Source organism: Petaurus breviceps, unplaced genomic scaffold, assembly GCF_028583685.1.
Source record: "Petaurus breviceps papuanus isolate PSGF00001 unplaced genomic scaffold, PetGlider_PUasm1.0 558, whole genome shotgun sequence".
In the NCBI taxonomy this organism is placed as follows: domain Eukaryota; kingdom Metazoa; phylum Chordata; class Mammalia; order Diprotodontia; family Petauridae; genus Petaurus; species Petaurus breviceps.
The window spans coordinates 3,264,877-3,289,842 of NW_027186376.1; the positions used below are offsets into that span (position 1 = coordinate 3,264,877).

The 24,966-nt window shown below is 44.0% G+C and overlaps 1 protein-coding gene across 2 annotated transcripts in view; it reads left to right on the plus strand.

The window, feature by feature from the left end:
* SCUBE1 (signal peptide, CUB domain and EGF like domain containing 1) overlaps window positions 1-23,039 on the plus strand; it is a 240,493-nt gene extending 217,454 nt beyond the window's left edge. For both annotated transcript variants that reach the window (XM_069102903.1, XM_069102904.1), the window contains 4 exons: window positions 981-1,178; window positions 3,117-3,269; window positions 3,540-3,619; window positions 14,045-23,039. In XM_069102903.1, coding sequence (XP_068959004.1) covers window positions 981-1,178; window positions 3,117-3,269; window positions 3,540-3,619; window positions 14,045-14,197 — 584 coding nt within the window. In that variant the 3' untranslated portion in view covers window positions 14,198-23,039. The remainder of the gene's footprint in view (window positions 1-980; window positions 1,179-3,116; window positions 3,270-3,539; window positions 3,620-14,044) is intronic.
* Window positions 23,040-24,966: the final 1,927 nt, after the last annotated feature.

Sequence of the window (24,966 nt, forward strand, 5' to 3'; positions counted from 1 at the left end):
TCTGTGGCTGGGTTTTGCAAAGCCCGGAAGTGCTCATGCTGACACTGAGGGTGCTTGGGAGGGGACAGGAAGCCCAGCCCTATGGGCAGCCCTCCTTAACTTCCTATAGAGCGTTGCTTCGCAGCCCCTCATACCTCTCTTGTCACACACAGCACTTCTGCCACAGGAGTGAGGTGGGCGAGAGAACAGTTGGCTTCCATACAGCCTTCTCAGGTTCCCCGGCCAGCTAGAAGGCCATGGGCCAATCTAGAACCTCCAAAAAGGCTCCATCCATCACAATGCCCTCCAAATTCTGAGGAACCTGTGAAGTAACACTCCCAGACCAAGGCCTTGGAGTTGCAGTCAGATGTCAGACCTGCGGGTGATAGAAAGGACTGGAGACTGATGCTTATCAGCAGTTTATGATGAAGTCTTCACAGGTCAGAGCAGCAGTTTGGGTTTTAACCCACTGGATGCTCATTATGTTCACCTGACTAGACTGAGCCTATATTCAAGGTTCTGGCCTTGACCTTAGGATCAAAGGACTGAAGGCCTCTGCTTGATAATCTCTTGTGACAGGAAACCTATCAGCTCCCTAAAGATCCAGTTTCCCTTTTGGATAGTTCCTAGGGGGAGCCTGAATTTGTGACTTTGTCATTTCTACCTCCTGATCCTGGCTCTGATTCTTGCCCCCGGGGCCAAGTAGAACCAGGAGAATGGTTCTTCTGCACAATAGTCATTCAGACACTTGCAGAAAGAATTCTGTCCTCACCATCTTGTCTTACAGATGAGGGTGGGATACAAAGATGCTGTTCAGAAGCCCGTCAGTTCTCACTCTCAGGGCCAATGAAACCTCAGTGTTTTGTAGTTCCCATGTGGCCAGGAGGAGGCCCAATCCCCCATGCTGGTTTCTTTCATTCCACAAACATTAAGGGCTAGATTGGAACAAAGATGAATAAGCCATGGACCCTGTCCTCAAGAAGGTTCTGCTTTCTCCACAGACCAGCACTGTGGAGGAGAACTGGGAGATTATACTGGCTACATCGAGTCTCCCAATTACCCTGGTGACTACCCTGCCAACGTGGAGTGCATATGGAACATCAACCCTCCACCCAAGAGGAGAATTCTCATCGTGGTGCCAGAGATATTCCTGCCCATCGAAGACGAATGTGGCGATGTTTTAGTGATGAGAAAAAGTGGTAAGTGGCTGGTGATGAGCTATGGACACCTTTAAGTCAAAGGAGATATCTGTTAATGATGAACTAAATTCCAAATCACTGTTGTTATTATGATCTGTTTCATAAAATACCAGAGTCAAAGAATTCACTGCTAAATAGTGAAGACCCTCTCTCCACATTTGGATCTAAACTCGTTTTTAAAGAGCAGATCTAGTAAGCCAGTGGTGCAGTCTAATCTGTTATAGCCAAGGGAAGCCCACTGAACCACTGGAGAACTGTCATTATTTAGCATTATTATTAACATCTCATTTAAATGTTTGAAAAAGGACTTTCCTCACAATATCCCATGTCAGGTAAGTATTACAAGGATTTTTATCCACATGTTTCAAATGAGGAAACTGAGGCTTAGGGAGGGGAAATGATTTCCCCAGAGTGGCACAGTTAATAAGTGTCACAGCTGCAATCAGCCTGAGTCTCTTGACTCCCATAAAGGGCTCTTTCCATTAAATTCACATTTTCACAAAAGCTCAGCACTGTGCCCCTAATCTCTTGGGGTCAATTAGATGTCTTCCATCATGCCCTAAAAGAATTACGTTGTGTCAAGTGTGGCAGGGGAGTCTAGAAGTCACCGAGTGCAACCTCCTCATCTTACAATGACAGAGGGAGATGCTCACATCACACACTCACATATTTCTTTCTAAGAGCGTTCCCTAGACCAGGCTCCTCCCAGAGTACTAGCCAACTGTGTAGATAACCACAGCAACACTAATGCCTTGCATTTGCACAGATACGCTGTCCTTTGGAAGGCATTTTCATCACTGTTACTGTCTCTCAGGAGCAGTGTGGCACCTTGGCAGGAGCCCTGGACTTCAGTCAGAATGCCCCTGGGCCCAACGCCAGGCTCTACCAGTCAGAACCAGTGTGATTCTGGGCCATTCCTTTTGTCATCTTCTTCAGTGTCTTAGCCAAGACAAGGAAACAATAATCCCTGCTTTGCACCACAATCTCTGCCTCCTCTCCAACATTGTTGTTGGAATGAATGAAAATAATTAAAGAGATACTTGTAAAACAAGACCTTTGGTTAAGGTAGATTTTACATAAAGCACCCGTCCTGCTCTCAAAGGGCTCACCTTCTCCCAGAGGGAGAGGAGGAGTCATGACCTGACAGATACACAAATAAGAGTGCCACAAGTTAGCATGCAGTGAGCAAAAGGAAAGGTCCAGACAGAGTCCCCTAGGAAAACCAGGGGAGGGAGAGATCCCTTTCACCTGGGAATGAGGGTAGAAGCAGGCCTGAGAAGGACTCATGGGGGAGAGGGCACCCAGCAGGCAGAGTTAAGCAGAGAGTGCCCCAGGTACGGGGCACATCCAGAGGACAAAGCATGAAACATCAAGTGTTCCCATTAGGGGGAGGGGATGTAAAACCTGGAAAGGCTGGGAAAGGAGGAGAGAGCCAGAAGATGGAGGGCTTCACAATGCCAGGCATTGAGACCAGTGCAAGGTTTCTTTAGTAGGGGAATGAAGTAGCCAGCCCTGTGCACTGGCTACAGTAATGAGACTAGCTTGGAGGGAGGAAGGCCAATCAGCAACCAATCACACTCATCTCCTTGAGTATTAGTGTGTTCCTGAAATCAAGGGTGGGGCTGTGTGAGGACAGAGAAGACAGATGCAAGAGATGATGCAGAGTTTAAAAGCAACAGGCCTTGAGCATGGCCTGGAAACAGGGAAGGGAAAGAGAAGAGCCCCAAGTGACACCCCCCCAGGGTGGCACTAGTGTAGGGGTAGAAAGTGCTGGCGAAAGGGAAAGACCTTCCCTCCCTGGTTGTCCATGCTCCCTCCCAGAGGGAAGCATGCGGACCTCACCTTAAGTCCCAAAGGCTGTCACGACCAAGTCAGGCAGGCCCCGGGGCGAAAACGCAGGGCGGCCTCCGATGTGGTGACGTCTGTTCTACCTTGCAGCCTCCCCCACATCCATCACCACTTATGAAACATGCCAGACCTACGAGAGGCCCATAGCCTTCACGTCCAGATCTCGAAAGCTCTGGATTCAGTTTAAATCCAATGAAGGAAACAGCGGCAAAGGATTCCAAGTGCCCTACGTGACCTACGATGGTAAGGCTGGAATCATTTCCCACCTTTATGACCAATTCAATCGAACATGTACTGGGCACCTGCTGGAGGCGAGGCACTCTCCTAAGTGCCAGGGACACAAAGACAAAGGCTGGGGGCTCAGAGAGAGGAAGCTCCATGTCTGCCTGAGCTTCTCCTGCCAAATGTGGATTTGGTAACTTCTTGGCTGGGAGGAGACAAAAGGAAGGAAGGAAGCAATTTAAAGCTGATGGTCTCAAATCATTTTTCTTCTTTTCTGCCTTCATTTCACAGAGGATTATCAACAGTTAATAGAAGACATAGTTCGAGATGGAAGGTTGTATGCGTCAGAAAATCATCAAGAAATCTTAAAAGTGAGTGTGGGGCAGGAACATAGTAACAGACTATGGCACGTAAGTAGTGTGAAAATAGAGGCAGGAAGACTGAGGCGGCTGATTCAGAAGTTCCATTTTTCACGGACTGATGAATCCCTAAAGTGGCACCTTTATATACAGATTTATTCCTCAGGGCGTATCTGTCCATAAAGTTTAGATTTACGTTGGCACATTACTTGAAATCGCCCAGGGTGACAGGCACCACAGCAGAGAATAGTGGTCATAAGACAGTGCTTGAAGGTTTGTAAAAGCGTGTTACACACATTCCATTTGCTCACCACCAGAGCCTTGCAAAGTGAGTAGTACAGATATCTGCCCCCATTTTCCAGAGAAAGATAGGAGATCCGGAAAAGTGACACGGTATGCTCATGGTCACACAGCCTGTGGCTGTCAGAGGCAAGTCTTAAACCTGGGTCTCTCCTGACAACTTGGGCAGCTCCCATCCCACAATACAAAGTCAGTCTCAGCAGAAATAACAGAGGAGAAAAGGGGGGTGTTTAATGGTATGCCTCAAGTCCCCCATTGCCCTGGATCTTTTACACTGGGTGTCCCAAAAGTCCAAGGCAGTTTTAAACTATAGAAGACCTAGCAATTCTACCTCCATGATCACTCTTACATCTGTCTCCTATGCTGTACTCCCAGACACCAGCCTAGTCAAGGCATTTATTACCACCTACTTAGACTAGGTATAACAGATTCCTTCCCAGTCTTTCTGCCTCTACCTTCATCTCCACTACAACCAATGTCATTCAACTACCAGAATAATCTTCCTGATACATCTATCTGGTCCTGTCACTCTGCCACCCAAAATTACTCAGTGGCTCCCTATTGCCTACCAAGGAAAACTCCAACTCCTTCTCCAATGATCTTTGTTATCCAAGCATATAGATCTTATCTATACCCTTGGATGCCATCCTTCCCGGGGGGTCTTACCTGATTGTATTCCTCTCTATGCCAAACTGAACAACTCTTTGTCCCCCAAACACACGCCTTTGCTCAGACTCACCCCTGAGCTGGAAATGTCACCCCCTTGATGTGCTGATCACCTGGAAACCAAGTTTGCCATGAAGCCCTCCTTATTAAGGATATACTTGATAACAAACTTTGAAGATCTCAGACCTTACCCAGCATTTGGCACCTCTCACATGAGATTATTATTCTGTATTACAGCTATCTGTATATGCCTTAGCTCCCTTAGGGGAAGAACCTGGGTCTTACTTTATTAAGATTAACATTATTATAGCTAAGATTTATATGGTGTTTGAAGGTTTGCAAAGTTCTTAACAACTATTATCACAATAACTCTCAATGATGGCAACATGCTTGTGAGGAAGATACTCTTATCCCTGTTTTTGAGATAGTCAGAGACAGGGAGGTTGAATTATGTGCACAGGGTTACACTTATAACTAGTAAGTGTCAGAGGCAAAAACAGAAACCTTCCAGCTACGGGTACAAGGAAAGTAATGTTTATTGACGTGACTCTCCACCCAACGGCCTTATCTACTGTTTTAGATAAACTCCCAGCACAAGGCTCTGGACACGGTAAAAACTTACTATACATTTAATTATATTTGAAGTGGAATTTGGAATTGCATTGAATTACACAGTCATCATAACTTGGAGAGACTGATTAGGGTCCAAGCCCTGGCAGCACCTTCAATGAAGAGAGAGTTTATACGAGATCAAAGAGGTTTACACAAGCATAGGGTGCCCCAAAAGTCTTAGTGTGTCTTAAGCTTTAATAACTATTAATATTTTAGTCTAATAGTTATTATTTTAATATAATTATATTAACATGTTATTATAATATGCTTATATTACTATATTAACTTAATAGCTATTAAAGCTTAAGACTGAACTAAGCCTTTTGGGACACCCTGTATTTGACTTTGTCTCACATCAATGTTTTCTCTTTTTCGCTAGACAGTTTGCCTCTGCTAGGGATGTTTTGCCCTCAAGTTCTTTCTCTTCTTATATCTTGTATATTTTTTAGTTATTTGTAAGCACAGGTACCCATATATATCTGTCCTTGATTATGCTGTGGTCTCCAACAATCATTTCATTTTCTGTCACAGCTTTAATTTCTAACAATTTTCCGTCTACACTCTCAGGCCCTTCTCCTCTCTCCTGCTGTTTCTGCCATTTTCCCATGATCCAATTCTCCATTTCAATTCCAGGTCTAGAGGTGAAAGGCATAGATAACCTAGTCCACGTACCTCATTTTACAGCCTAGAGAAAGAAGGTATTTTAACCCAGGCCCTCTGCCAGAACTCTTTTTGCAATACTACAATATCTAACACAATAGCATTTAATAGAATTTTGTTTCACTATTAGAATCACTAGTACTCCACGGTAAGTCGCCAGCCACGTTTTATCCCCTTAAAAGAGGTCCTATGATTTTACAGTGTTGGAAATGGAAAGATCTTTACTTAGAGACATCGAGTCCAAATAAGTGATTTGTGTTCAAGAAATGCCTTTAGACATGGACTTTGAACCCTGAACCTAGAACTACTTTCTTCTGAACCAGGTTTAAGAATAAAAACGCACTATCAGCAGTGATGCGTTTTTGTGACTAGAAACACTATGGGATGCTATTGACCGAAAGGCTAGACTTGGGGGAAGAAGAAATCAAAGGGCCTGGTGTGGGCCTGGACCACTAATTCAGGGGTTCAGAAGTCGGGTACTGGGTGATGACAAGCTGAGAACAGCTGGTGACTCCCCGTCCCTGGAGGTGTCTGAGTGGAGATTGGAGGCTCTTTGCTATGGACAGTGGAGACGGGCTTAGAGAATGGACATGGGACTTCTGGTCTCTTCTGGTTCTGGTACTCTGACATCCTTTGGCCCTAGAAAAGCAGCGGCTCTAGGGAAAAGCGACCAGAATGAAAAGGCCATTGGACCCGGCGTAGAGGCAAGAGTTCTAGTCCCAGTTTTATCACTGCCTCCCTCTGGGGCCTCCAGCAAGCCCATTGCCCTCACTGGGCCTCAGTTTCTTCACTTCTATAGTGGAGGAGTTGGACTAGATGAAGACAAGCAAAGCTAGCTTAGGGGAAGGCAAGAACTGCAACCATATAGGGTGCTATATTCTAGTAAGCAAAATGAAGGAGACTTTTTAATGCACATATTTTTAAAGTAAGAAAATCCCATTTCCCATGCCCCTTAAGTGATAAGACAAACTGCCCTCCACAAAAGTCTTCTTCTGATGAATTATCATGACATAGAAGTGACCCAGTTTCACAAAGGCTGTACTGGTGGAATGCAAGACCTGGTTTTGGCAAACCCTAGTAATACACATTATCTTTTGTCTAAGCACCAACCAAGCCAAACACAGTGATTCATCACCAACAGGGCATTCGTTAAGTAATGAATTATTCTGTCTATGATAACCCATCAGCAATTTTTTTAAAATGGCCCTTTGACTGAGAATCACACTGTTTTTAGACTGCCTACAAACATTCATTAAACTGTTAGGACTTCAAATGCGAAGTCTTTGTCCAATGACCAGTGAATTAGTACACATTGGAGGAAATGAACTACATCCACATTGACATTATTCACTATGAATAAAACCAGAAGATCAAGAAGTTGCAGTTGAAATGGAAGGACAGTTCAACGATTCTCAGAAGAGGAAAGGAAAAAAGTCAGTGGAGCTGATGTCATCGTGGGCCCAAAGGGCACAAACACGATCTTTTTCCTGGGATCCCTAGTCATCCCTACCCAGCCTTGTTGTACAAGCACATGGTGAACACAAGGAACCTGGAGATACACAGGGAATGAGCAGCAACATATGCTATGAAAGATGAACGAGGAGAGGAAATGCCACAAAAGTTATCACAAAATCCTTTAAACCAAGCCAAAATGTACCCAGATGCTGGATGACTTCAATGAGAACTGGGCATAGGAAATGTGGGGGGTAGGTGTGGGGGTGGGAAATTCTTGGAAAATATGGATTGGGATTTAAGAAATAGAAGGTGAAATTATCCCCTCCATTCCTTCTTCCCAGGATCTGCATTGTGCTCTCTTCTCTCTGTCTGTCTCTCTGTCTCTGTCTCTCTCTGTCTCTTTGTGTCTCTCTCTCTCTCTGTCTCTTTCTCTCTCTCTGTCTCTCTGTCTCTCTCTGTCTCTTTCTCTCTGTCTGTCTCTCTCTCTGTCTCTTTCTCTCTCTGTCTCTGTCTCTGTCTCTTTCTCTGTGTCTCTCTCTCTATCTCTTTCTCTGTCTGTCTCTTTCTCTCTCTGTCTCTCTCTATGTCTCTCTCTGTCTCTTTCTCTCTCTGTCTCTCTGTCTGTCTCTCTGTCTCTGACTCTCTCTGTCTCTGTCTCTCTCTCTCTGTCTCTCTCTCTCTGTCTCTGTCTCTCTCTCTGTCTCTGACTCTCTTTGTCTCTGTCTCTCTCTCTGATATCATCTGCTCTAATAAGGCTCTATTGTCATCTCTCATAGATGATTCCCAAATCTCTAAATAATCCTGATATTTCTCCCAGACTCGAGTCCTGCAGCTTCAACTGTCTGCCTTGACATTTCTACCCAGATAGCCCTGCCAACATATCAAGTTTAACACATCCCAAATGTAACTCGCCAATATCCTGCCTTTCTCCCAATCTTCAGTATTTCTCCTGAGGCCAGCATTATCCTCCCAGTCACTCAGGTCTGCGACTCTTCCCTCATAGCCAAGCAACCGCGAAGTCTTACTGCCTGACCCCTATAACACCTCTTGGTTCTGTCCCTATCTCTCCATTTACATTGTCCTGATGACTAGTTCAGGCCTTCCTCACCCCCAGTCTGGATTATTGCAAGAGCCTCCTACTTAGTCTCCTTGCTCCCCATCTCTCACCTTTCAATCCAGTCTTCACATGTCTGTCAAATAATTCTTCTTAGTATAATGTATATTCCTTGAGGGCAAGGGCCATGCCTCTATGTGCCCAGCACCTAGAGAAGAGTAGCTGCTTGATCAATATTGGATGAATTAAATTCCTAAGGCATAGGATGGACCATATAACTCTCTTGCACAAGAACCTTCAGTCCCACAGGCATCTCAAGCTCAACACATGCAAAACATAACACCCTGGACCTCCCTGTTGTCCCCTGGAGAAAATATGGACTTGTCAGCCTCGCATTTAAGCCTTTTTATAACCTAGATCCAATCTCCCTCCTCACCCTCATTCCACATTAGTCCTCCAGCATTCTACATTCCATCTAATTCGATTCCTGGATGATAGAATCCTATCTAACTGTCCTATCTCCTGCCCCCGGACACTGGGCCAAGCTGCGTCCCGTGCCTGGCATGCATGTCATCTTCATGGATACTTTTTAGAATCTTTATCTTCCTTCAAAGCTCAGTTCACATACTCCCTCATTCATGGCCTTTGCAGCTTAAAAGGATCTCTCCTTCCTCAAACTATCCTAGAGCAATGTATCTGATTTCCTCTCTCAGCTCCTGTGCCCCCCTTCCTCCCATTATGCTTATTCATGCATGTTATATTCCTTTAATAGGTGAGCTCTTTGAGAGCAGAGACTGTATAACATTTGTCATTCTGTCCCTGTAATATACAGTGCAGTGTCTTATATGTAGCAGGCAGTAATCAATAACTGCTGAACTGAGAATTATGAACAGTGTTACCTCACAAACCAGCAAAGAGAAACAGATGGAAATGAGTCTGCCTGCCATGATGTCCAAATAAAGAGATCCATCCACAGAATCTAAGAGTTGGAATCAAGGGGTGGCCAGGTGGCTCAGCGAGTAAGAGCACCGGCCCCAGTGTCAGGATGACCTGGGGATCAAATCCGGGCCCAGATACTTAGCACCACACCCAGAAATAACTGGCCATGTGGCCTTGAGCAAGTAACTTAACCCCAATTGCTTTTTTAAAAAAATAAATAAATAAATGAAAAGAGTTGGAATCAGGGCAGCCCAGGCCTGACTAGGCAGCCTTGTTTCAAAATCCTACCAAGAAGTGCTCCCAATATCCTCACTTGAAGACATTCAGGGAAAGGGGGCACACTAGTTCCTGAGACAGCTGGTGTCCTTTTTGAGCAGCTCCAATCATGAGTGGGTTTGGTCCTTCTGGCCGCCCTTGACCTGCCTCTCTGCAGCTCCCAGCCCCTTTTACTTCATGTTTTAGTGCTCCTTTTGAATGAAGTGAGCCTTTCAGGAGCCTCAGCAGAGCTTCAAACAGCCCTGAAGCCCAGTTTGCCCCTTTGCCTTCCATATTGCTAATGATTTGTGTACAGACATTAGCATGAACTTCATGGCTTCCTCTTTGGGGGTATTTTCTCCCATGATTTCCTGGTGTCTTCTCTTTGTGCTGCACTTGGTACTTTCTACAATTCCAATCTCTACAGATCCACGTGCACTTTTCTTCCAATGCTTTCATTTTGAGTTTATAAGCATCTTAACCAGATATACGCAACTCTGGGCAAACATGCTTCCGCTAAGCTCTTATAGCATAGTCTCCATTCTCGGACAAAAGCTCATCATTTCTATGGTTTAAGGTGTGACTCTGAAATCCAAATCCCATTTTCAGTAACCATCTTAGGTAGCTGTTAACTTCCCAAGCAATTGTTTCAGTATTGTCTCACTCTTCATGGCCCCATTTGGGGTTTTCTTGGTAGAGATACTGTACTGTTTTGCCATTTCCTTCTCCAACTCATTTTACCCATGAAGAAACTGAGACAGACGGGTTAAGTGACTTGGCCAGAATCACACAGCTAGCAAAGTCTGAGGCCAGATTTGAACTCAGAAAAATGAATCTTCCTGACTCCAGGCTCTGTGCTCTATCTACTGCACCACCTAGCCACCCTCCCCTTCTAAATATCCTACATGGAATTGGTAATAGGAATGAAAATGATCACATCCCCAAATTCTTCAGTTTCTTGCCTTAACGTTAGCAGTCTATAACAGTGCCCTGGCTTTTCTCCTGAGCTCCAGTCTCATAGACATCTCAAACTCAACAGGATAAAAAAATCAACATTCCCCCCACCCCACCCTACCCCCTAACTAAAAAAAAAAAACCCTTTCTTTCCAAATGTCTGTATTTCTGTCCAGGCCCCGCCATCCTTGCGGGCACTCTTCTTGTTCATGACCTTATGTCATCCTCAGCTCCTCACCTTCCCTCTCTTCATGCCCCAGCAGTGGCCAGGTCTTGTTAATTCTATGTCCCTACATCCACTTCCTTCCCTCCGCTCACACTGGCCACCACCCTATCCCAGGCTCTCATTACCTTTCACATGGATTGTGAAATAACCTCATCCTTAGTCTCCCAGCCTCCAAGGCACTCTCCCCTCCAGTCCCTCCTCCTCACAGTGAAGCACTCACCTCCTGTTACTGAAGTGTTTACATTGTATCAGTGGACCATGACATCCAGGAGGTGATGCCATGACATGCAAGTGAATTAGATGTAAGTGAGGGAGGGCTATGCAGTCACCACTCACTCTCTCCTCCAGAGCCATCTGGGCCCAGGGGCCAGATATGGATCAGGATGACTGAAGATGGCTCAGGATTCAACTAAGCAAAAAAAACACATGTAAAAAAAATGGGGGCGGATAGGTGGCACAGTGAGTAGAGCACCAGCCCTGGAGTCAGGAGGACCTGAGTTCAAATCCAGCCTCAGACACTTAACACTTAGCCATGTGACCTTGGGCAAGTCACTTAACCCCAACTGCCCTGCCCTCCCCCCTCCAAAAAGCAAAAAACAAAACAAAACACATAAACACATATATACATATATACAAAATAAACATCAGGTAAAGGAGATCAGGAACAGCCACATGGGGATGTCATTTAGGTCAAGACTTTAAGGAGGCTGGAGATTCTAGGAAGTAGAAGTTAGGAGGGAAAGCATTCCAGGCATGGGCACAGCCTGTTCAAAGGCACAGAGATAAGAGAGGAAGTATTCCCCGAGGGGACAAGGAGGTGAACTTCCTAACATCCATGCCATGGCCGAGGCATCTAAAAACTCCGGTGGCTTCCTGTTAACACTAGCATGAAATACACAATCCTCTCTTCAGCTCCATTTAAAGCTCTTCACAGCAGAACTAGGAGAACCCAATATTGTCATGATAATCAGTTGTGAAAGCTTCAGATGACTTTGATCAACACAGTGGTCCCAGACAATTCCAAAAGACTCATGATGAAACATTTGATCCACATCCAGAGAGAAAACTGATAAACTCAAAGTGTACATTTAAACGGACTTTTTTTTCACTTTATTGGGGTTTTTTTGCTTTTTTTCTCACAGCATGGCTAATGTGGAAACGTTCTGCATGACTTTATATGTATAATAGGTCTCATATTTCTTGCCTTCTCAATGAGTAGGGGAAGGGGATAAAGGGGGGGCAAGAATTTGGAACTGAAAATAAAATTTTTAAATGAAAAAAAGAGGCATTCACAAAGTATAATTCACAAAAATTAAACAAATAAAACCCTTCAAAACCTGCCCTCTCATGTACTTTCTCAAGCACTCGTTGGCCCAGCCAGCCCCGGCCTTTTTGCTCTTCCTCACATGCAGTGCTCCCCTCTCTATCTCTGTACAAGATCTCAACAGGCTGCTTCTGTGCCTGGAATGTGTCCCTCCTAACTTCGACTTTTTAGAGTCTCCGGCTTCCTCAAAGGCTCAGCCCAAATGACATCTACATGAGGTCATTGCTGATCTCCTTTACCTCATGCTTAGCTTATTTATTTTTGTATATATATGTTATCCCCACTGACAGAATGTAAACTCTTAGATGACAGCGACTGTTTCCATTTTGTCTATCTCCATCACCCAGCACAATGCCTGGACACATAGTAGGCTCTTAAATTCTGGTGAATTTACTTTTTCACACACAAGTCCTCAGCCTCAGGGTTCACCTCAACCTTGGCCTTCCTCCTGAATACATTTCAGTGCCACTCTCCCCACCCCTCCATCTCAGATGACATCTACAACTACACTAATAAGATCAAGACCACACGGCCCTGAGCACCTCCATCTCCTCTATTCCATATTTGAAACCCTCTCTTTTTCATTGATTTACTTTTTAAATGAATGACTTATTATTCATGTACTTTGTTCCAGTCTCTGAAGAAGAGGTGCCCTTTCTTGTTAAGGCCAACTCTTCTATTACTGCCCTCAATCCAACCCACTCTTTCAGGAGTTTCCCCTCACCTACCCCTGATTATTCCCTGTCTCTCATCTTTCTACAACTTCCTTCTCTTCTGCCCAGAATCATGGTCAGATCTACTCCATTCTTTATAAACACATCATTTGACCCTTACCCCCCTAAGCCATCACTGTGTTTCTCTCCCTTCACTGTCAAACTCCAGAATCTCTGCTAGTTGCTCCCTCAGTACCCACACACTTCTCAATCCCTTGCAGTCTGATATCTGACTTCCACAGTTGAGTGAAATCACTCTCTTCGATGTTATTAACGATCCCTTAAGAACTAAATCCAATAGTCTTTCTCAGTTCTCATCTTTTTTGACCACAGAAGCCTTTGTTACTGGCCACCTCCTCCTCCTTCTCCTCCTTACTCTCTGCTTTCCTGGTTATCTTCCTACCAGTCTGAACATTCTTCGATCTCCTTTGCTGGATCTGTCACCCATCTTTCTCCTCCTCCCCTAGCACAGGTGTTCCCCAGAGTTCTGTCCTGAGTCCTCTTACCTTCTCTCTATATGCCCTCTCCCTCGTTGATCTCAATAGCTCCAATAGCTATCATCTCTATCCAAATGAGGGCCCTTCCAAAAGTCCTGTCTCTGCCAAAGGGGGTGGAGTTGTCTTTTTTCTCTCTCTCTTTTCATCTATTTCTGTTTCCTTCATGGCTTTTCCAAGCAGGCCATTATTTTCTCAGAAAAGGCACTGAATGTTGCATCTCTAGTGTCCTTCCTCTTTGGGTTCTGTCTCCTCACTGCAAGATACAGGTAAAATCTCCACCATCATCTTTTCTCTGTGAGTGTCATTACTACTCTGTCTCTGATTCGATTTCTTCCATTTTTCTTTTTTTGTTTGTTTGTTTTTTAAGCAATTGGGGTTAAGTAACTTAACTTAGCCCAAGGTTACATGGCCGATTTTTTTTTGTGTGGGTGTTAAGTATCTGAGACCAGAACTGATCCCGGGTCCTCCCAACTCTGGGGCCAGACATCTTATTCACTGCGCCACCTCTTCCATTTTTCTTCTCCAATGTGCAGCAACTTACCATTTCTATCCGCTGTCATAAATGATGTAGAATGGGATAACATTTAGTCTCCAGTGTCACTTCTGGAAGAGGACCAGAGAGGAGATACCAGTCCCACAAAAACATTGTTGTTATTATCACTGGTTAAAACTCAGATTGGGACAAAGATCATGAGCTGGAAACAAAGAAGGTGGTAAAAGTCATGCTCAGAGTATTCCATCGTGACCACATTCCTCATGCCATTTTATCTCTTCTTCCACAGGACAAGAAGTTGATTAAAGCCCTCTTTGATGTGTTGGCACATCCTCAAAACTATTTCAAGTATACAGCACAAGAGTCCAAGGAGATGTTCCCAAGATCATTTATCAAGCTACTACGGTCCAAAGTTTCCAGATTTCTACGACCATATAAATAACTTTCCTAGAGCTATGCAATTGGGGGATGGTTGGGGGTATTTTTGGTCCAGTTGGTTGGGGAGAGATTTTTTTTGTTTCGCATTTGTGTCAAGTATTTTATTTCCCTCCACAGTAGAAACATTTGCTGACTGTGAAAAGCTCTTCCAGAATTCTTGAATTCAGCACCATATTGAAGAATCTTGCTAATATTTTATATTCATTAAGAGCCCATGAGAGTGGCTATTTTTACTTGGAAGATAATGTGAGGAGCCATGGGCATGCCCAGATGAAGACACTGATGCATGCCTGTACCAGCAGCATCCATTTTCAGCAATCTGAAAATGCCCAGCTGGAAAAACACTTCTTTGCCCCAAATCTCTTTATTTCCTAGGAAGCCATTCAGTATCTTTCTTCTGAGCCAAGAAGAAAGTCTTTAACCCTCATCACCTGATGCCAATACCCAATGGGAGGGGAAGAAGTCCAGTGTGAAGAAACAGCATTTGGAATCTGAATTGCACCTGAACTCTGTATTTGGAATTTTCAGGAGGAAAGGAATTCAGTTGTGATGTTTCTCCCCTCAGTTTCCTAGAGACTTGGGCATAGTAGAAACCAAACAAGAAAAGACCAAGGAATAATGATGTAGAGCTTGTTTCACAATTTACCAAAAATGAAGCACCATATGTGCAGGTTTTATCTGCTCTTTTCTATTTCTCTCAAGATCTCATTCCCATACCCAACCTCTCCTGCTATGGACACAGTGGCCATGTTTGTCTGCTATTTGGACTCTGAAGGACTTTAAAATACTATGGATTAAAAGTTGTGGAGGGGAAGGTGGCAACAAATGTTTCCCTCACCACAAAAGAGCATCTTAATTAAGTACTATATATATATATAAATATAAAAATATATATACTTCTATTTGTGGGTACATTAGAAACGCTACCTTTAGTGACTGTAAATATTAATTATGCAGACATCTCTTCTCCCAAATACAATATATACAGGTACACCCCCCCCTTTTTTTTTAGCTTTCCTAAAATGATTAAATCCCTACTCCAAGGCCTTGCAACTTGGCCTTTATCCCCCAAAAAGAGTCTACTGAGTTTGGGGAAATACAATTTTTCCTCAGTCTTTTCAATCTTAAGTTATTTAGTAAAATTAAATAAACTCCTATTTCTTATTGCTTGAAGGAAGAACAAGGATTACACCCCCCACCACCACCACCACCATTAAATGGAGAAAAAAACAGGTTCAAAGGGATGAAGTCACTGCTTAGCCTCTTGGGAGTAAGAGGGCTCAAAGGAAGCTAAGATGCTCTGGGTCAGTGGGCCCTCCATAAGGATCCCTGAAGGCTGCAGACTGGCTTAGGAAGGAAGCCACATGTTACCATTAGTTCTACTGGATTTTTATTTATTTTGCTAAATATTTCTCAATTACATTTTTATCAGGTTCTGGCTACATTCCCTGCCCTGGTGTTTGAGAGTTCTTCTCTAGGTGACCCTTCTTATATCACAGAGGAGAAAACTGAGACCTTGTGGGGAAAAGGCCTTTATCCTCCAAAGCGAATTAGTCTCTGGGCCTGGATTCAAACCCAGGCTTCTCTTGGCCAAGTCCAGCACACTTTCTCCTCCTGCTACACTGCCTCTAGAAGGGGAAACACAAGACACTTGGAACACTGTTACTGGGAAACTTCTAAACGTCTACGCTCAGTCACCAGAGAAATATGTAAGAATTCACTGGTTGGTATGGAGCTGGTCTGCCTTGAACCTGTCCAAGGGGATTTAGTGACGAATCACGAGACTGTGGCCCTGCATAATTATACACTTAGGATGTTAGAGGGAAGTCTGGTGTGTTAACATTGCTGACTGATATTCTATACAAAGAACCCTGGTCAAAGAGCCAATCCTTTAAAACAAAATATGCTCAAATATCAGAGGCAGAAGAGACCTTCAGGGTCCCCTGATCAAACATCCATGATATGCAGAGGACCTAGCCCACAGCAGCCACTACATACATGCTTATTCCCTTCCTCTTCATGTACAGGCAAGGAAACTGAGGCGCACCAGGTGCCCAAGGTCACACAGAGCTAGTTAACAAGCCAGGACTTCAACCTAAGTCTCCAGAACCCAGAGTTCCTTCCAATACACAATATAGCCTTCATCAAAAATATTTTTCCCTGAAAAAAGAAAGATTCCAGTGTCAAAGGGCCTTACCTTTGTTTATTAAATTAAGATTAAATTATTAAAATTAAATCACGTCCCACTCAAGTTCAAATGTCTTTGCACATGGAATCAGTTAATTTTAGAACCAGAAGAGACTCTGGGCAATGCTGTCCTAAGAACATACTAAGGATGGCTAAGAGTTCTAGTCCTTCTAGCATGAGGCAGCCCTCCTTTCTGGGGCTGGATGTCCCTCCTTACCAGCAATACCTTCAGGCAAATGGGCTGGTCAATTGCCACTGAGTACAGAATATCATTATACCACTGCTGGTTTATTTATTTTTAATTACATCCTTTAGGATCTCAAGGATGCATTAGTTCATGGGTAGAGATGCTTCAAGCTTGAGATAACATAACTATGGAGTGGCCATTGCTATGATGATGCAGCTTTCTGAGCTCCAACAGGCCAGTGCCCAGCAGATGCCCAGGCCATCTCCATAGGGCCCAGAGCTTGTGCTGCAAAGGCCTGGCCTTCAAGACACCAGGGCCCTAAGGCATAATGAGGCATCAGTGGAAGGGAGGACTTTTGTGGATAACTTGGGAACTGTGGAGGGAAGGAGAGAATCTTCAAGTGACCTCTGAATCACCAAGCGCCCTCCTCTGTCAAGCAAGGGGGCTAGCCTCGATGATCCCTGGCATCTCTCCTAACTCAGCACTCCATGTTCTCACCAAGCCCTGCTGTCACATTGGGTGCTTTCCATTCCCTTCCACCTCAGACTCCTCCTCTGCTATTGATTGCATCACAATCTTCTCGTAGGCCAGTGACAGAAACAGGTGAAGGCAGCTGGGAATGACTCTTCAGGGAAGTTTCCTAGCAGAGAGGGGCCTGGGCCAACACAGAGGCTGGTGACATGAGCGTGTTACCATGGAAAAGAAATGCTGGGGTACATACTAAAGGATACAAAACTTGCTGCATTTGGTAACCCCAGATTTTGTTGATTGCTGGTAAGATTCAGACTGTGGATAACATCTGGCAGGGCTCTTCATAAGACCATAGGCTTTAAAGCTAGGAGGAGCCACAAGGGTCATCTAGTCCAGACTCCTTATTCTACAAAGGAAGTCAGAGAAGGGAAGTGACTTGACCAGTTTCAGAAATGTTAAAGTAATAGGAGCCTACACTTGACCACAGGTCCCCTGACTCTGAAACCAGGGCCCCTTTCCTCCAGCATGCTGAGGTTTCCTATTTGTTCAGCCTACAGAAGAAGCCCCAAGGGAAAATATTTAGTCTCTAGGTTTAATCTGTCAGCTAAGTGACCTCAAGAAGTAATCACTGAATTGAAATGAACTGGTTGAGAACAATGAGAACCAGATGGTCTGGCTCTTGTCTTCATCCAAAACCCAAATCTAGGCATTTTTCAACACCCCTCCGCTGGCCACATGTCTGTTTAATGGTCTATACCTTCTGTTCATGTCCTTATTCTTTAAAATATGACTACTGACCCACCTAAAAACCAAGTGCTGCCCTAGACTCCCTCCCCTTTCCCACACCAGGGATAGGCAGCCTCCATGAGGAACTGTGAACAATGGAACTAGAAGGAAAGTCAGGAATTCACTCTGCTGGGCCATGACCTTATGCAGGATCTCAAACAAGTCTGGCCTCTGACCCCTCCTCTGTAAAATGACGCGGTCATGCTCACTAACTTCTCTGACATTCTAAAGGCAGGTAGGGAGGGAAAGCTCTGGATCTATAGCTAAGAGCGTGTGGGGGGTAAACTCTTCTGCTTACTTACCACTGGTATGGCCACATTATATGGCTGGGTCTCAGTTTCTTCCTCTGTAAAATGAGGAATCTAAGCTCTAACAGCCAAAGAATGTGGCTGCAAAATCAGTTACTTCCTATCCATTCCCAAATGTTGTCTGCAGCGTTCATGTCCCAAAACATCTTTTTTTTTCACCTTCCATCTTAGCCATGAAACATGATCTTACTGGGGTTTCATTTCCTAAGGAAGTTAGATGGGTATCCAAGGTGACATCTTCTCTGAGGCAACAGACTTACTCTCCCTCCCTATGCCTTTACCATAAGAAGATCCCTAAAATCCAAGATCATGCTGAAAACTAAGGTCATTACTCTAGGTCACTGCCACCCTCCCACCAACACATCTTGCTTTCCCTTGAATGGTGGGAGTCATAGAATCCCAGAGTTGGGAGGGGCTTCTGAAGTCTAAGCCATACAACAGAGGAATTACCTCTCAAGACTCTGTGACAGCTTCTACCAGAAGGCATCTGGTAGGGAAGGAACTCCCCAGAGCTTGAGGCAGGCCCTTCCTCTTTGGTTAAAGGGAATATTTCCTTTCTTTGTGTCAAACTCTAGCCCTCTACAAATTCCACCCAACTTTCCTTCCTATTTTCCTTCCTATACTTTCTTAAGCTCTTCTCTCTGCTTTAGCCACAGGGAACCATAGCCTGTGATACCCCTTGGAGCATTCTCTCATGGTAATCCCTCACAACACCCAAGTGGGTCAAAGACAACCAAGGCCCAACACTGACTGGAAGGTCAGAGCTCTCCTCGGAAATCTGACTACTTTCAATTCAGCTTTCCATAGCTCAGAGGGCATTAACATTTTAGGGAAAAGTATAGCTGCTTAGAGCTTGCCACAAATTTCATGGAATGGTCTATTCTTTTATTCTCATTGAGGATTCCCCAGTGCCACGGTGAAAAAGAGTCCTCCTGAACCTTGGAGGTAGGAAACCTTCCTTCAAGTCTCCACAACGAGTTTGCTATTCAACCCTGGACATAATCAATCCAAGACTCTTCTGAGCTTCAGTCTACTTATCTGCAAAGTGCCTTCCTAACTCACAGTCAAAAGAATCAAATGAGATACTAGACATAATGAGAAATAAAAAGCATCAATAGAAATCCAAGGAACCATCATGACACTCCTGGGACCCACTCAAGTCGCCTTCCACACTGCTTCGAGCTTTTGTGCCATTGCCTCGCTTTGCACTCTGGCTCTGCCACTACCAGGAGGACACCGGGCATGGCACTTCCTCTCTCTTACACTCATCTTCCTAACCTAGAAAGGCAGCTGAAACATCATCCCTGAGACCCCTTCTACCTCTCGCTCCTATGAACCTATGTTAGGTACCTATTCAACCCCAAGATCCCCAAGTGCCAGACTCGCAAAAGCTCTCAGGATCTTCAGGTCACAGAATCCCAGAAGTGGAAAAAACTTTAGACACCATCTAGACCAATCTGAGCGAGAATCCTTCCCTACAATCCTTATGACGCCCAAAGACAACACAATCCCTTAAGAAACAAACCTTAACTCCCAGCTACATGTGTCTGGCTTTCATTTCATTGCCAGTGATATTCTGTTCTTATTCATAGAGATAATAGCTCTCTGGTTGAGGAGTCAAACCTTAGAAATAGGAGCAAAAGAAAGCTGTTGCATCAATGAAACTAAAGGAAAAGTCTGTCCACAAAAAAGGTGACTGAGCTGGGTAAAAGAGAATGCTCCATGTTCCCCTTGTCCATCAGCAAAAACAAAACAACAAAAAATGACCTAGGGACCCCAAGCCAGCACCAGCCCCCAAAGTAAAACACCAATAAATCAAGAATCACTCGTGGGGCACCTTCTAAGCCCTGGGGCCTATGGCGAATGTTAGGGGGATGCTGACAGGTACAAGATGTAGACCCTGACTGCAGGGAGCACACAATCCCCCAGCCCACAAACTGGCACTCTCTATCTGGCCACATTGCTTTGAAAACACCTCTTGTAAATGAGTCAGCATCTTCTTAGAGGCGCTAAGTAAGGACAAACCGAAGATTCCCTTCTTACTGTTCATCCTTCATTTCTGAAGAGGACCATGACATTACAATGTTGAGGTGAAACAGTGGATGATGGCTGATGTCTTGACTTGTAGGTGAATTAGATTTAAGTGAGGCAGAGTTGAGCAGTTATCAAGCCTCGCTCTCTCTTCCAGAGTCATCTACATCCAGTGGCAAGACAAAGTCAAAAGGACTGGTGATGGCCCAGGAGGCAGTGGATGGCCTTGGCGTTTTTGATGTCTGACCAAGCCCTGAGCACTCCACATTGCCTGCTTCAGCCACTATCATAGCCATTGTTCTCATCTGCCCCATTCTGCTGGGGGAAGAAAGACTCCCTTAGACACATATTTAAAGCCAAACTCAATGTGGGATTATCTCAAATCAGCCATAAGAGCGTCTTAGGACAGATTAGCCACAGGTGAGCCATAAATCTGATTTATGTACACTAAATCTCCTTACCACTGACCCCAATTACAAAATTAGAGATGTATCCCTCTGGGGAAAAACGGCCCCCATAATAAAATTATATCCTAAAATCCATCCCAAACAAAATAATTTATGGGGGGCACATTAGTTACTATTATAGCTTCAAGGTTTTTATAGTGCTCTAAATTTCATAGTATGCTTTCCCCACTAAATATTTCTATCACAAAACCCTCGAAAAGCTCTGTGGAAATAAATAAGATGGCAAGTGAGGAAGCCATGTTTGACCCAAATTGACCCCAGACACGGCTAGTTTGCTTTCTGGGGTCAAAAACTATTTTAAGATCTTGAAAACAAAGGTTTTTATCCCCACTGGGGCTCATTAGTGGAAGAAATCATTTTACTTGTAGGTTATATTACCACTTTCCACTTCATCAGGGAGTTAGGAGAAAATGCTTTCAATAAATCTTTCCTATGAAAAGCCACGTACAGGAAGAAAAGTCGTTAAGAGATGGCCTTTTTGAGTGTACAGTTTGCATGTACTCAATCCAACAGTTCACAAATGTATTCTGTATCACGTTCCCTTTTTACTATCTGAACAGTAAGTACATAGTAATGAATGGACAAGGCTCTCTCCTTGGCATGTTCATTCCAAAGGTTCGCTCTCAGAGAGCAAAGGGAACGTTAAGCAGCAACAACTTCTTTCCATTTCAATCCAAAAGCAGTGGACTTCAAGAAAGCATCTACTGGGTTTTGGAAGGTGGACCGAAATACTAGTAGTCACACTGTATTCTGTCTTGAGAAAGAATCCCTCATTGTATTCAAGCTGGTCAAGGCTATAGCCAAGAAGGAGAGATTTCATTTACAACAACCTATATCCTCCTTCTGCTTTGGGTGTCTTATTTAATCCCAACACACTCTGAATGAAATTCAGATACACAAAAGTTCTATGTTACTGAGAAAAATGGATTCGCTTCATTCCATACTTCATTAGATCCATGATCTCATAGCTGCAGGCATACCATCCACTGGTGTAGACTACCATTCACTCATGCCTTCTCTTCCACCCCTTTCTGTAAATCTCCCAGAACCACCTACGGTGCAGAAGGCCTTCCTCTGGTTCTTTAGATATGAGCCATATGAAAACACTTATATCCAAAGAGAAACACAAACCACATTTTTCTCTTAAATGAATGAGAAAGTGGCTTCTTGCTTTGTGTCAAACATCTTTCTTCTCTCTGCCTATTTACATTTTTTAAAAATAACTGCTTTTCACTTTTTTTTTAATCCTGAAAAGATGTCCCAGGGTTGACAAAAGTAAATCTTAAAAAAAAGTCAATAAGGGCTACATGGTCCATAAGATCTTGTCCATTAGTATTTTCCATCTCCTAGCACCTAGGGATGAATTTTAAGGGCAGAGGGGTGAGTGTGCCCATGCACTAACAACCCTCAGCAAGCAGAGCAATGAGACCAGTGGCACCTAGCAGACTAGTGTCTCCTGAGAGAACTCAGGCTCCCAAGCTCCCTCTGGCTGGGCCGCTCTTCAGGGTTAGCAGCTGCTCCCCACAGTATTCCCCAAAAAGGAAGCAAAGGCCTGGACCATTCATCTTACCATGTAAGACTGACCAACATGGCAGAACTTGCCCACATCCAATGGATCCCAGGGAATGCATTATAGCATCAGCTGTTCTTACAAACTTAAGCTATTAATAGGATGTAAGTGAAAAAAATTCCTGGGAAGCATAAAAAGTTCCATCCTCACCACTGAAAGAACAGACGAGCAAGCATTTTGGCGTGGCATACACACTGTGTCGTCACAGTCTGGCTCCTGTCTATCAGACCCCAGGGCATCAAGAAAATTCAAGAGTGCTCAAAAATGTGGAAGAACTTGGGCAGGGGCAGCAGAGTATAATGGAAAGGGCACTGGATTGGGAATCATAAGACCCGGATTTGAATCCTGAATCTGCTATTTACTTCTTAGATGACCTTGAATAAATTACTTCCCCTTTCTGGACCTCAGGATCAGGCTCTCTGTAAGAGGGTAGGGTTGAATAAGATGATCTCAAAGGTCTCTCCTAACTGTTACTCCTGTGACACTAGTACCTGCTGACTCTGATACCACCAAACTGCTGTTGGTAACTCTAAACTTCATTTACTTTGTAAATTACATCCAAAGCGTGACCATTTACAGGTCTGCCCATCTTCAGATTGAGCAATGCTTGCAGATAATCACAGTTTTTGAGAGGAGCTAAAATGCCAGAGCCTGAGACACACCAATACCATAACCACCTGCCAGCACCAAATGCAGAAAAGGCAGACAGAGTGTCTTCTGACTCTTTTGCCTCAATATATCAAAAGCTTCATTTTCTATGTCAAAGCTGTATGCAAATCATGTAATTAAACTTTTCTGAAAAACACTTTAATAAAATAAACATGGAATGGACCTGTATCATTCCTCTGCCTTATTTCTGAGACTCTCCTGGGCACCACAATAAGCACTGGGGATCCAAAAGGTAATCTTAAGAAAGCCCGCACCCTCAAGAAGCCAACAGCTTCTTATGCTGTGTTGTGCTTCATTTCGTTAAACATTTCCCAACTGCATTTAATCTGGTTTGAGCAGCACTGACTCCGGGCTGCAAGTTTGACACCTCTGGTCTGTATCACTCAGCTAATATTCCTCACAATCCTCTACAGGACTCCAGGTCATAGAGTCCTGGGAATTAGAATTGAAAGGAATCTTACAAGTCAGCTGGTTCTACCCCCTTCCTTTTTAGATGAAGAAAGAGATCTGTAGAGAATTGAGGTGACTTGTCCAAAGTCACAAAAGGAGGACATAGCAGAGATGGAGCGTGAAGGCAGGCCCTCGATTACTCCTTCCTGTCTTCCTCTCCTACACTCTGGGACACAGGGTCTTCAGCTGCCCAGTGACTTCTTTTTGAATACCCCTGCCTCCCAGTTCATCAGCCTCAACTCTCACACTATCTCAGCCCCCCCCCCCCGATCAACCACTCAGCAAAGAGCTATTAATTGCCTATTATATGATGGGCACTGTGAAGAAGCCAACATTTTGATGGAGTGGACAGCGTGCAAACAGCTCTAACCACACAAAAGATAGGCATTATAAACCGGGGGTAGTATCAGAGAAGGGGGCGCTTGCAGTTGAGGAAGGGGGTACTCCTCCTCAAGAAGGCAGGAAATTGGGATATCAGCTGAGCCAGGCACTTACGGATATGAGGATACCTCGTTTAGGGCATCCACATAGCCTCAGATAATTATCCTGGAAATCAAATTTCTGCACAAACAATCCTTTTTTCTTGCTAAATTTCATTATAAAATGGGCCATGCGTTCCTCCAAAGCACATTTTGACCCAATACATAATAGAAATCTCACTTTCTAGTTAAGTCAATTCAATAAATACTTACAATGCATCTATCTGCTATGTACTGACTTGAGCCCTAGGGATACAAAGATGAAATAAAACTTGTTTTGTTTTTCCCCTTGCTTTTTAGAGGGCAGTTGGGGTTAAGTGACTTGCCCAAGGTCATACGGCTAGTTTTTGCATTCAGTATCTGAGGCTGGATTTGAACTCAGGTTCTCCTGACTCCAGGGCCGTGCTCTATTCACTACTCCACCTAGCCACCCCTAAAACTTGGTTCTTGTCCTCAGTCTGCCATCTAATATAAGGGGTATGTCATGTGCAGTTTTTGGACCTACCCTATGATTTCATATTTATAAGGAATTCCCCAGGAGGAAACTCTCTCCACTGAGGCAGGATAACTACCTGCTCTGCAATTTACAATCTTAAAGAGCTGCCTTGGGCACTGAAAGGGTTAAGTGACCTCCCCAAGGTCACACAGCTATCATGTGTCAGAGGCAGGACTTGAACCCGGGTTTTCCTGACTCTGAATCAGTATCTTTATTCACTCATGTACATAGTTATAACATTGTTCAACACAAGACAGAGCATGCTATCTAGGAAATTCTAATTCATGGTATTACATATTTAATAAGAAAATAATTGCTTAATAAAATTAACTTTTTTATAAAACTAATTTAAATAAATAATTAATGATTAAAAATTATTTAAAACAGTCATTATTAATAATCAATAAAATTAAAGAGGCTTAACAAAATTAACTCTTTAAAACCCAAATCCATTTGGGTTATTGGAATGTTTGGCATAATAACCGAAAGAGCTAAAGCCCAAACAGTTTCCTCAGAAGCTTCCAGGACAAAAACAAGCCTTTTGGGCCTGGGAAGACGACAGCAGGGCCGTACAGTGGACAGAGCCCAGCTGGGAGTCAGAAGACCTTGGGTTAGTCACAGCCTCTGATAGGAGGACAGCCAGTGCTTTCTGGCAGCTGCTGAGGCATTCAT